This window comes from Taeniopygia guttata, chromosome 5 (genome assembly GCF_048771995.1).
Source record: "Taeniopygia guttata chromosome 5, bTaeGut7.mat, whole genome shotgun sequence".
In the NCBI taxonomy this organism is placed as follows: domain Eukaryota; kingdom Metazoa; phylum Chordata; class Aves; order Passeriformes; family Estrildidae; genus Taeniopygia; species Taeniopygia guttata.
Window position 1 is genome coordinate 3,915,544 of NC_133030.1, and position 12,387 is coordinate 3,927,930.

Genomic DNA, 12,387 nt, shown 5'->3' on the forward strand with positions numbered 1-12,387 from the left:
CATGGATTCAACCCTTACTTGTGAATATTTTCCTGTCTATCCATTCTTAAATACTCCTAATATTTTTTATCTCAACAGTGACTTGTGATTCTGAGAGTAATTGTAATTCTGGCTTTAAAAATCCACTTTTATGTTTACATCAGTCTTTATCTCAAAGTGGGTGGGGGATTCCTTGGTCTTCTAGTGTGAGGCAGGGCATTAGAAACACCTATCTGCTTCTCTTCCCTTATTTATGATATAATTTGAGTAATGTTACTGATCATTCATTCTTCCCTGAAGCTTTATAGTTCTAACAAGGGTTTCTTCTTGTACCCGAATCTCTTCAAGTCTTTAATTTGTATTGTTCTTTTCTGCGTCTTTTCTATTTGATGTATCCTTTTTCAGATGGGGGTGACCAAAACTGAACACAGAATTCAAAAGTGAACACACACTATTCAAGGTGAGGGAATATCACTAGTTTTATATAAGGCATAATATTTTTTACATGTCTTTGTCCTTTGAAAATAAATACTGATGTCCTGATTATTTATGCTCCCAATTGTAAAATATTTTTCTTGAGTAATCTGTAAAATTGTCTAGATTTTTCATTGAAAAGTTGGTTAATTTATAACATAATTTTCTTCTGGATAATTAATTAATGAATATGGTACATTAATTTTCAATGTGGTTTACTAATATACCATGTATGCTCTACTTCCTGTTGTTATGTTGACTTAATTGCATTTTTGAAATTCCTTCTGAAGACCACCATGAATCCACTACAGAGCCAACTGATCTTTATATCCTTCATCATTTTTAGGTTTTGTCATTGCATGGTTCCTTCCCATTTCATCCTTCAGATTACTGAAGTGTACTTGCCTGGGAGTTTTTTTCTGGGTGCTGCCAGCTTGATTTTGATCCCTCCAGCCAAGAGTCTTTCCCGTGTTCTTGCAGATCTTGAAGAAAGGTTTGCATTCCTTCATGTACATGGTAAAGACTGGTAGTTGAAGAGAATGAATTGTTCATGAGACAACTCATCAGAATGCCCATTGCCATCTCATTAACTTACTGCATCTGCTCCTTCTTTTAGGCCTCCTTTCTTTAGGAGAAGAATTGTGCATCTCACAACCCATGTGTGGTTATTCCTCAGTCTTTGCAGGGGCAACGACTGGTTTTATTCAGGCTGGTAATCTGGTTTGACTTAAACTCATGCAAATTGGATTCATTTACATGAGTGGTCCATACCAGGGCTTTCAACAGGTCATTAATAAAAAAAAATATATAAACATCCCACCCTTTTGATGGCTTCCTTGCATTAGTATTTCTTATCATGGTGGCATTGTGTTGTATCTAGAGTAGGTAATCAATAGGCATTGTCAACACAGTGGTAAATAGAAGTAGTAAAGTTTGAGGGGAAGAAAGCTATTTCTAAACTCCCCACTCTGGAGTGCAGCAGGTAAATAAACCAGTGCTGTGATACTCTGACCCTCCCACACTGGCAGGGAAGTAGAAATAAAAATGGCTCAATCTTTAGTCTCACTTCCTTGATCTGTGAGGGGGTATGTGTAGTGTGACTGTGATATGGGACCTTCATTGGGAACATATTTGAGAAATTATTCCTGCATTCAACGGATTTTTTCATGAAAGTACAGTTCTGGGAAGCTGCTGTTCTTATTGTTTTGTGCTGTTCTTCAGTTGTTACTTTGTACAACGACTGTTGGGTTTTAGCTTTTTCATGTAACTTCTGTTCTAAATTGGACTTCTAACCAATGGTTTCTAGGTAATAATCATCTGAAATGGTTTGACTTCTTACAGATTTTTTTATGACTTATTTTTGTACTATAGGTAATTCTTGCTCTTTATTCTCTGTTCCCCCAGTGTAAAGTTTGGAAGTAATTTTCTGTTACTATGCTGCAGGTTTGAATTTTTTTTTTTTTAAATCCTCCATCAAGGACCGATCTCATTTTTCTTTAAATTTGTTTATTTTGTTGCTTTATTTCAAGCTGGCTAACATGGCGTAGCTAAACTATTTTATGAAATATTCTGGTCTTTGAGCAACTTAATGGAACGAATTGTGTGATTTCTTTTCTCATAAGCTTACAGAAAGTTATAGGATAGTATATGTATTTGTGGTCTGTGATGTAATAAATAGAAATGTGACTATCCAAACAAGCAGCTGAAACAAGTATTAATTTGTGTCTTTCATCTTTTTAGACCTTTCTAATTATAAAATCTAAGCTGTGCTGTTTTATGATAATGTTTTAAATTAATGTTGAATTAACACTAATAAGAATGAATAGGTACTTTCTCTCTAAAATTTTGCTTTTAATTTAAGTACACTTAAGTAATATTCAGTGACCTTAAGAAGTTTGGAAAATTCTGGTGTTCTTGTTGATGTCTTGGTATGGGATAACAGGTTGCTGTTTGCTGAAGTTTGCAGAAGACTGTGGTATCTTCTGGTGCACTGCACATCTTGTGATCTGCAGTAAAAACCAAGCAGGAGTCTCTGTGTGTGTGTGTGGTGCTGTTTTGAGAGAGAGAAATACTAAGTTACACTGTTTTTTAAGTAATCTGATGTTAAAGTGACTGTTGGGACATCTGCAGTTCCTACCACTCTCCTGTCTATGCTATATAGTTAGGAAAAGAGTATCTTCCTTTTGAGGTGCATGGTGAAATATTCCTTATAGGAGAAAACAGCTGTGGGTCATCTTAAAAACAAGAACTGAAAAATGATTCTGTCCACTTCAGAACTTTTCTCTCCAGACAGATTTTTAATGGGAGCTTTAAAAGAAGGAGAAACAGAAGCAGGTGTTTTTGAGCATGGCATTAACAAAATTTTGTTTAACAAAAATATTTGAGCTGGTTAAGACCACTCCAAACATAATCAAACTCAGTTACAGTTCTCCTGCAACTTAATGTGCCGTGAGAAAGTTGCTCCATTTTAAGGACGGACATGAGGCATTGGTGGGCGATGTTGGCCCTGAAAGAGCAGCAGCTTTTCATCTTCCTCTCTTCAAGCTGGCCTGAAAATATGTTTTGTTCCCTGTGCTGTGGAATGGTGCAGGTAGCTGTGCTCAGGAGCACATTTATTTCCTCTTCTTTCTGGATGGCAGGTCTGGTGTTGGCAAGCGAGGAATACTTTGCCTCTCCTGAAACACCTCTCTTTTCCTTCAACTTACTTATTAGTGCTTTTCTTTGTGGAGAATCTACCAGAATACTGTATTTTGAAACACAGCAAGCATTCTCTCTCTTATTTTTTTTGGCATTGTATCTACCCTCATCCTTCTCTCCTTTGGGATCCTGTCTCTCCACAGGGACAGACAGACAGACCGACGGACTGCGGCTATTTTTGCACTGCACACATATTAACCATCGAGTAAACCTAAGTGGTTTTACAGAGCTTATTTTAGCAGAAGCATTTGCTAAAGCCCCTGTATCCATAGGCTGTGTGTATATTCATTAACTATTCAGGGCTGTAACATAATGCAACAAAAGGAAGTGTATTTTAACAGAGATCTGTAACAACCATAGGCAGACTGGCACCCAGCCAGCGGGGAAAGGCAGACGCTTCTCGCTGCTATTTCTGTCTTGTGGCATCCAGAGATGTTGAATTGATTTCTTGGATAACAAAACTAGCTAAGACTTACTGCAGTGTCAGGATCCTGCATTGTAAAAATACGTGTGTTTGATCCCCAGAAGTTTAGTGCAGTCAGATCTTTGGAGGCAGTGGAAAACTGAGCCTCTCCAGTTTCACTGCCAGCGTGACAAGATTTAGCCTTCATATAATCACATCCAAAATGGTTTGTAGCAAGGATGGGGAGAACTGAAGTACCAGCATGAATGGAAAGTACATAATTATTTAACAGAATATCCTGTCCTATAGATTTTTTCATCTAAAAGGTGTTGGGGTTTCTCTGTGTCAGAAGCTCGAAGGCTTCACTGGTCAGAGATGGGGCAGAGAGTTGGGAGTCCTTTCCCTGGTGGTGAGCGTGTATCCATGGAGCTTGAAATATGTCTGTGTAGAGCTTCTGCCAACTTCCCCTTGTGAAAAGGGATGGAGATGCTTCAGCTCTTGGGCTGCTCTACAGCTACAAGATAGCTTCTCTGTCCCAACATAGCATCAAAATAGGAATTTGTTCCCAATCCAGCACATGTCATTAATTTAAAGACTATTTTGATAAAGGTAGATGTCAGAGGAGAATGAGATATGCAGGTATTTACTATGATCAGAGCCTGTTTTGTGTGTGGAATGTCAATAGACTATGCCAGGATGTGCTGAAGCATTTGTGAGCTTTTCCCCAGGTGAGAGATCCCACGTTTCCTGGTCAGTTGGATGCTCCCATTCTGCCCAGCTGCATTGGGAATTACCCTCTTGGTTTTAACACCCTTCCTGTTGTTCTGTGACATGCTAAGCAAACAAAAGATTGTCTGCTTTAAAAGTGTATCCCTTCATAGTGTGATGCTTGAAATAATATTTTACATCTCCAGGCGTCTTTCCGTTTTAGAATGCAGACACAAATAAATTCTTTTTCCTTTTGTTAATAGCTTGAATGAGCTGGGAGGGAAGGTTTTAAAAGGACAAATACAATGAAAATGGATACTTGTGAAATACTTGAGTTCCATTCCACGTGAACAGAGATATTAAAAGCCCCTTTAGCAGCTGTGTCAATACCAATTTTTCTGGTTCTTGAGTGCAGACATAAATTCAGATGGTGTTGGTTAAATAATTCACATTTGTTTTAGGTGAAAAATAACACCTGTTCTGTTTAGCAAATGCAGTGCTTTCATTTAAGTGATTTAAAAATTGATCACATTCAGCTTTTGATTCGAGTATATTAATTTGCAGTTACATAATTAAATTGATATTTTAAATAGCTTTACCTGTACTGTACAGTTGAGAAGTGTGTAAGTGGATTTTCAGATAAAACTTCTAGTTGGGTGCTTTTTTTGAGATAAAAGACTGTTGTGTTTGGAATATAGTTACAGACATATGATATTGAGTGGACAACTCATTTGAGACATACTGGAGGAAAGGCAAAAGTTCTGAATCAGGGACATTCTGTTTTCCAGGCATATCAGTTATTTTCATGTGCATAGCAAACTGGTACTTGTAGGAAAAAACCATCTTGGAGCTGCAATATATTAGCACAGGCTACTTAGATAAATAAAAATGCAATTTCTGATGCTGTGACTTTATTGAAATAATTATCAAGAAACAGATTTTGGTTTCTTATTTTTTTGTTTGTCATGTTGGATTGTTGAATGATCTTTCTTCCCCAAGGAAAAAACTTCAGTAACCGTGTTTGATTTGCAGAGCACCAGAGATCATACTGGGATTGCCGTTTTGTGAAGCCATAGACATGTGGTCGTTAGGGTGTGTGATTGCAGAGCTGTTTCTTGGATGGCCACTGTACCCAGGAGCACTGGAATATGACCAGGTAGTAGAATAAATTTCACAAGAATATCTGCACTTTCTGCAACTTAAGACTTTCAGATGATTAAATCCAGAGTTTTAAATGCTAATAATTTCCCCTATTATGTAGTGTTTATTCAAGTCTGTTCAATGTTTTTAGTTTAGCCTTATTGATTGTCCTGGGAACATAAATCCTGATTCTGACCCAGACTGTATATTGTGCTATTTTTTTTTTTGAATTAAGTTTCCATTTGTCCTCCCCCCTCCATCTTACGAAATAGATGTTGGTATTAAAGCTGCTGTTTCTGATGGAAAGCAAAGTTTGCAGCTACCATCACTGCATTATAATCTCTCTTTCATTTGCCATGAACAGGGTTGACTCTGGAATGTCTATTCAGATGTCAGGATTAATTGTGCTCTGAATACTTTCTGATGCTTTCTGGAAATCCAACAAAGTTCAAGGATTTGAGAGCCTGTACTTCACGAGGAACAAGAATGAGCTGTCACAATCATACTGTAGCTAGGCAGGGGTAAAGCTTGGAGCTCTTCAAGCTCTGCCCTTGCTTTGTTGGAGTTTTCAGTACTGACACCATCAGCACTAGTGAGCAAACTTAATAAAACCCTGCATTGTTTCTAATGAAAGATGTAGAACGCTTTTATTTTAAACACTTAGAAAATAATGTGGAATTTGGGAGGGATGTAATCAGCATCCTGAGTGTGCCCACCTGGTTTTGAACTTGGCAAGTGAAGTAATCTCTTGAAAACCCCACAAGGAGCAGCACTGGCTTCTTGCTAAGTTCTGATCTTTGATTCAGCATTTAGTTCAGAGGATGCTCTTTAGGTTATTCAAGTCCTGGTCATGGAGTCGGCTTTTGGCTTCCTGCACTTCTCTGAAAATCTGTTTGCTAGAACCATTTTCAGGAGATATATTAATTTTGTGTTGATGTTGGTAGTGTTTTGTATTTCGGTTTCCTTCATTTACACAAAATGCAGTGTTTCACATGGGGAAGTGAGCTATGAATGGAATGTGGGTTGATGCTTTGATGCACTTAGAAGACCTTTTTGCAGACTGTTGCTGTTAAAATGGAAAATAAAAGAGGAAGCATCTAACAAACCATATAATTCACTGTCCCTTTTAAGCATAAAGGGAAGGCTTTTTTTTATTTTTAAGAATCTATAATGCTCTCTCAAAAATTTCCAAGAACGCAGCAAATTTATTGACCTCTTACATATCATTCAAGTTTGCTGGAAGCCTCATCTAGCAACTTGCCTGATCCTCATGTTGGAGAAGTCCTGGTAGAAGAGGGGCTGCAACCTCCTCTGCACCAGCAGCAGGAATTGCCTTGCTTTAATCAGGCTTGTAACTGTGCACCAACAGCTCTGCAAAACTTGCTTTGGAGAAATTAGATTCAGGGCTTTTCTCAGTATCCATGAGTTCAGCAGGAGCAGGAGAAGGCTTCCAAGGGAACTCCTGTCCTCCTGCTACGTGGTGTGTGTCACTGAGTAAACAAACAGGCTTTGTGCTGCATTTCCCCCCTGTCCCCCTGGTTGTGGCAGCCAGCACACTGGCCCTTGAAAGGGAGCTCTTAGTTCTTACATCCATTTGTGGTTAGAAGCAGCAACAGCTGTATTTCTCAGTGGAAAACAGCCCTGTCTTCTGAGCTTTAATACTCATTAGAAACGGGCACAGGTGCTTAACTGCTGAATTTTTCAATTAATGCACTGGCTTTTCCCCTGTACTTTTTAAGACTCTTTGTTTTCTGAAGACATTATAAATGATCTAGAAACATTCCTGGTCAGAGTAGGATTCTCCTTGCTCCCTGAGGCAGGAAATTATGGAGAATACTAAACCCAGAAGTGGGCAGCATTGTGTTTAGTTCCTCCCCACTTGGGTCTGTCACTTACTTTTCAGCAGAAGCCTCTCATGTTCCTTGTACTCTCTACTGCCCATCAGTTTTTCTCCTCTCAGGTACTCTCAGCTCTGAAGTCCTCTCTCTTTCATTCACTTTATCTTCTCATCTCTCAATTTCTGATTTGGTGCATTTGGCCACTCTCTCCTTTTGATTTTTCCCTTTCTTCTCTCTTATTCCCTGGCTGCTCCTCCTTTTCCAGGACTGGCTCAGCCCAGAAGCCCTTCTGTGGCGTGGGACCCTGCCCCTCAGCAATTCAGCCCTGGCTGCTGGAATCTGTACCCTCTCCATCCCAACCTGCAACAAGCTTGGTTTTCAATTATTGCCAATTATAGTTCCAATTCCAAAGTGGTTTTTAATTTTGGAAGCAATACTGCCTCTGGGATAACTCCCCCCTTGTAGAGTGAGTTGACATTGCATGCACAGTAGTTAAAACATGTCATGTTTCAACAGATTTCTGTTGAAGCCTTGAAACTTAACTTTTCTAGGTAATCCATTGATCACCAACTGTGATAGGTAATGCAAAATGCATAGTAAATCATCTAAAATAAATGCATCTTGATCATTTCAGAGCAAAGTTTCTCTCAGGCATAAAGCCAATCCATTCCCACCGCACTTAGCAGCAGATTTTTCTTGCACAACAACACTATCTTTTACTGCCTGGAGCTTGTACAGGCACTCCCTTTCCACATGGAATGTTTCCTTGAAATGCAGGTGTGTCAGATGGGTAAAAGACTGATACACTGGAAACAGCAAATGGGAAGAATTTTAATCAAGTTACATAATGAGAACAGGCCAAAAAAAAAAAAAAATCATCCAAGTTCTGTAAGCAAACCAAGTACTCCTACTGATTTTCCTGTTTAGAATAAAAAAAATACATTTAGGATTTGAGTGGGTTGAGGAGGTAATGACAGCCACTCTCCCCAGCTGGTTCCTGTGAACCAACCTAAAAATCCTGCCTATATAGGTCACTTGAGAGGTTTGTTTGTGTGGCTTTCTCTAGAGATGGAGAGAGCACTGTCAAGGCTCAGGTTGCTCCCCTCTGTAAGATGTAGCTGTCGAACTCTGAGCTTGGTTCATTTTGTCATTTTTCAAATGAAATTACAAGTTTTTAACTGTGTGGGGATCACGTTTTGAAAACAAGAGGTAACTTACTTACTTTCCCTGTTGTGTTTTTTCCTCAGATTCGTTACATTTCACAGACTCAAGGTTTGCCAGGAGAGCAGTTGTTAAGCATGGGAACAAAAACTGCAAGATTTTTCTGTAGAGAAACGGATGCACCATATTCTAGTTGGAGATTAAAGGTAAACAGGAGAATGTAGTAGAAAACAGCACAATATTCTATGAGCAGAGAAGCTAGAGAAGCCAAGATTCACTCCAAGACCATTATGTCCCTGGTGCATCTCCTGTGGTTTTTACCAGCTCCTGCTCTTTATCCCTTCCATTTTTTCTGGTCCCCAAGGTGCAGCTGCCAGGCTGTGCTGTGGCCAGTTTGTGGCTTCCAGGTGGGGAATTCAAATTAAGCTTTGTATCTCCAGAGGTGCTAAATGAATATGTTTGTTTTGTTTTGTTCTCTTTTTTGCTCGGTTACTGCTTTTCACTTCATGTCAGAAATTTGTCTCTGAGGCCCACTGCTGCTCTGACAACATTTGTCCAGAACTAGCTGCAGAAGTTCCTAGGAGAAAAAGGAGATTAAGAAATAACGGGGCTGTGTACAGCTCATTTCTTTTAGATCTCCTGCTAAAACAGCCTGTGTTGGCTGAAGGGTGCAATACAGTGAGTGCAGACAAAGTTAAAATGTACTTTAATGTTCTGCACACCTTGCTTCTCTCTAAGCAACATTATTGCACTCTGGCCACGAGCAGAACTTTTGCTTCCTACCCAAATAATTTACTTCTTTTAAAGCTGTGTTGCTCCATGGCCCAACTTCCCTGGGTTTACAGAGGGCTCAGGCAGCACTTGGGGCTGACAGGGATCTCTGCAGTAACAAACAGCTGCCAGCTCCCAGCAGGAGTTGCATAAGTCCCCCCAGCAAGTTGGTAAATCCGGGGCTGCACTGGGGTTATGTAACATTTCTGCAATTACACCCACACCTGATTAATCCCTCCCTCTGCTTTCTCAAGCACTTGGGCTTTAGGTGACACTTTACATCTGGCTTCTCCGTGTCAGAGCCAGTTCTTGGTGCAAACAGCCCTCCCCAGTTCCAGGAGCTCTTTGTTACCTTGCAGAGGTTAATTAGGAGTTTTGGTATGGGCTGTTGCTCATTACTTGCAGTTTTTGTCAAAATTCATTTTGGAAGCTTTTCTGCAATCTGTGTGTTAAAAGCTTTTTCTCTGAAGTCCCACCTTGCCTCTTGCTGCACTGGCCTACTGGTACTGTCTGTGTTGAAGAAGGAAAATGGTAACAGGAGGTACTATACCAACTCACAAACCATCCATTCTCGAGGATGTTTTTGTTTCATACTGAAGTATTTAAAATATTTACACCACTTGTTGTGTATGTGGAGGAATAGAAGTATAATAATAAAGAAAAAGAAAAGAGAAAACAACTAAGTTGAACAGATACCGCCTGGTTTTTTGTTTATTTCTTTTACAGTGATGTGATATTGCTGCTGCTTGGGGTTTTAAGTCTGAGTTTGAGAAAATTGGTAAAATACAATAATAGAAAAGCTGTGATATATAAAAATATAAGAGTTTCATTAAACTGCTCTTTGTTAGGCTTTCAGCACTTCCTGTGTGATTCATAAACTGTCTGTTGTAATCCAGTATTGTGATTTGTCAGATGGAAAACATTGTAGTTAGTGTCTTTTGATTTAGAAAATGAAATTAGCCAGTTAAACAGCATATGAATATATGACTGATACAGTAATTATTTGGGAAAAAATAGTGTTTTCTAGTGTTTTCTTTATGTCAATAAATACATAAAGTTACTTTGTAGTTATAGGTGACCTTTTTTGACAGATTTTAAACTCAGCTTTCCTTTTCTTTTGTTGAGACATTGGAAGAACACGAGGCAGAAACAGGTATGAAGTCTAAAGAGGCCAGAAAGTATATTTTCAACAGTTTGGATGATATAGTGCACGTGAGTATTAGTCTCCTTCATTTGCAAAGGAATATGTGAGAATGACTGGTGATTTTAAAACATTTTACTGGTTTGAAAAGAAATGCCTCTTAGAATATTATTTCTTGTGTCTCAGTCATATTCATTCTTCTCTGCTGCTCTGAGGAAAATGTCTGGCTGTGTCAGCCCTTTGAGCTTTTAATAAAGATCTTTATTTTCCCATGCTTGTGTTAAACAGTGGAACTTGTCCTTGTGGTGGGGAACCCTTGAGTTTTGTGTAAAATGTGTACTTTCCCTTCTACCTTATCTGCCACTGTGGCAAAGAATAAACAAAGAATACATATGGAACCTGCTTTGTTTATTGTTTGATTTCCAGTATAATTCTATTACCTTAACAATATAATTCTAAGTGTAGTTTTTTAAATTTTGCTGTTAAAAACATAACTATTTCCTCGCTTTTCTTTAGCTTTATACCTCTCTAGTCAATAAGAAAAGGCAATTTTTTGTTGTCTTTCACATCCTGAGAAAAGGATCAAATCTTGTTGCAAGGTTAGCATTAATATGTGCTTGAAATTGGTTTTTTTTGAGGATCAACTCTGTAGTTTGAATTAGACCATAAAAAGATCTTTATTTGAAATCTTACTTCTTAAATTCCAAGTCCCAGACTGGAATAAAGCCTTCAGCAGTTTTTAACAGGGGAGGTTGCAAGGGGGAATAGTGTGCATGCCTAAAAAAAGTCACAAATTCCAAGCCAGCTGTTTTGGGTTAAGACAAATCCACCATACCCCATGTGATAAAAGTGCTGAATTTTAGTATTTTATACCAGAAAGAGTTAAACTAATGTGCTTATCTTCTATCTGACTGTTTTGTTTGGTGCCAGGTGAACATGGTGATGGATTTGGAAGGAAGTGACCTGTTGGCAGAGAAGGCAGATAGGAGAGAATTTGTCAGTCTGTTGAAGAAAATGTTGCTTATCGATGCTGATTTAAGAATCACTCCAGCTGAGACCCTGAACCATTCTTTTGTTACCATGAAGCACCTTCTCGATTTTCCTCATAGCAACCAGTATGTAACATAGAAATCTCTGTTGTTGCAATTCGTTTGTATAAAAGTGTTGTTTCTTCTGGTATCAGAGAGAAAAAAAAATCTTTCATCGTTTTTGCAGTGTCTTAGAAAATTCTTTCAAGTGCTTGCAGTATTAGATACATCTATTGGGTCAAGGAAACTGCTTGAATAATTATGTTTTTCTTTGAAAGTAACAGAGCAATAGATGTCTAAGTTGTTTTTATGCATAATTGTTAAAATTCCAACAGTGCAGAAACTTGGGTGTGATTTTTGGAAGTATGAGGAGCCCTAGTTCCTGTCAGTCATTGAGGGCTAGAGTAGGCATTTCCTCTTGAGGCTAACATCTCAGATACTTCCTTTCATGTATTGATTAATGTGGAATATATTGAAAGTTTTCTTGCAGTTCTGGAGTTGCATATTTCACCGTGGATTTCCTAAAGTTGCAAGCATTTCACTGAAAGAGCAAGCTTTTTCCATCTATTTAATTTCCTTCTTTTCTGTTTGTACACAGCTGTTAGAAAATGGTGTCACATGGAAAGAGAAGGAAACAGCAGTATTTTTCTTGAATTTAAAATATGCATCAGAGAGGCTTGATGTGGCCATAGTAACAGCAGTGTATCTGTTTTTCTACCTGTGTGCATGATCCCATTCTGTGAAACTGGGAAATGTGGGGTCTGAACTAATTTTTTTTCCCTTATTTTGGGGAGAAGTTTTTTACCTTTAATGACATGAAATGGTGATTAAAGCAACCTATTTTCTGGTTCTGATAGAGTGAAGTCCTGCTTTCATATAATGGATATTTGCAAATGCCGATCAAACCTGTATGACTTAAGCAATTGCAATAAAACATCACTTATGAGATCAGTTGCCTCAGGCAGTGCTGCCAACCTGACTGCAAGCTTTGCCAAGATTGGTCCAGTAAGAAGTCAGGTAAAAACAATGGTTCATGTTTTTCTTGGA

General features: G+C 38.5%; 1 protein-coding gene across 3 annotated transcripts in view; it reads left to right on the forward strand.

The window, feature by feature from the left end:
* Positions 1-12,387, forward strand: part of HIPK3 (homeodomain interacting protein kinase 3) — a 67,267-nt gene that overhangs the window by 40,947 nt on the left and 13,933 nt on the right. For all 3 annotated transcript variants that reach the window (XM_030273405.4, XM_030273408.4, XM_030273406.4), the window contains exons 3-7: positions 5,294-5,417; positions 8,487-8,606; positions 10,297-10,383; positions 11,243-11,427; positions 12,198-12,357. In XM_030273405.4, coding sequence (XP_030129265.4) covers positions 5,294-5,417; positions 8,487-8,606; positions 10,297-10,383; positions 11,243-11,427; positions 12,198-12,357 — 676 coding nt within the window. The remainder of the gene's footprint in view (positions 1-5,293; positions 5,418-8,486; positions 8,607-10,296; positions 10,384-11,242; positions 11,428-12,197; positions 12,358-12,387) is intronic.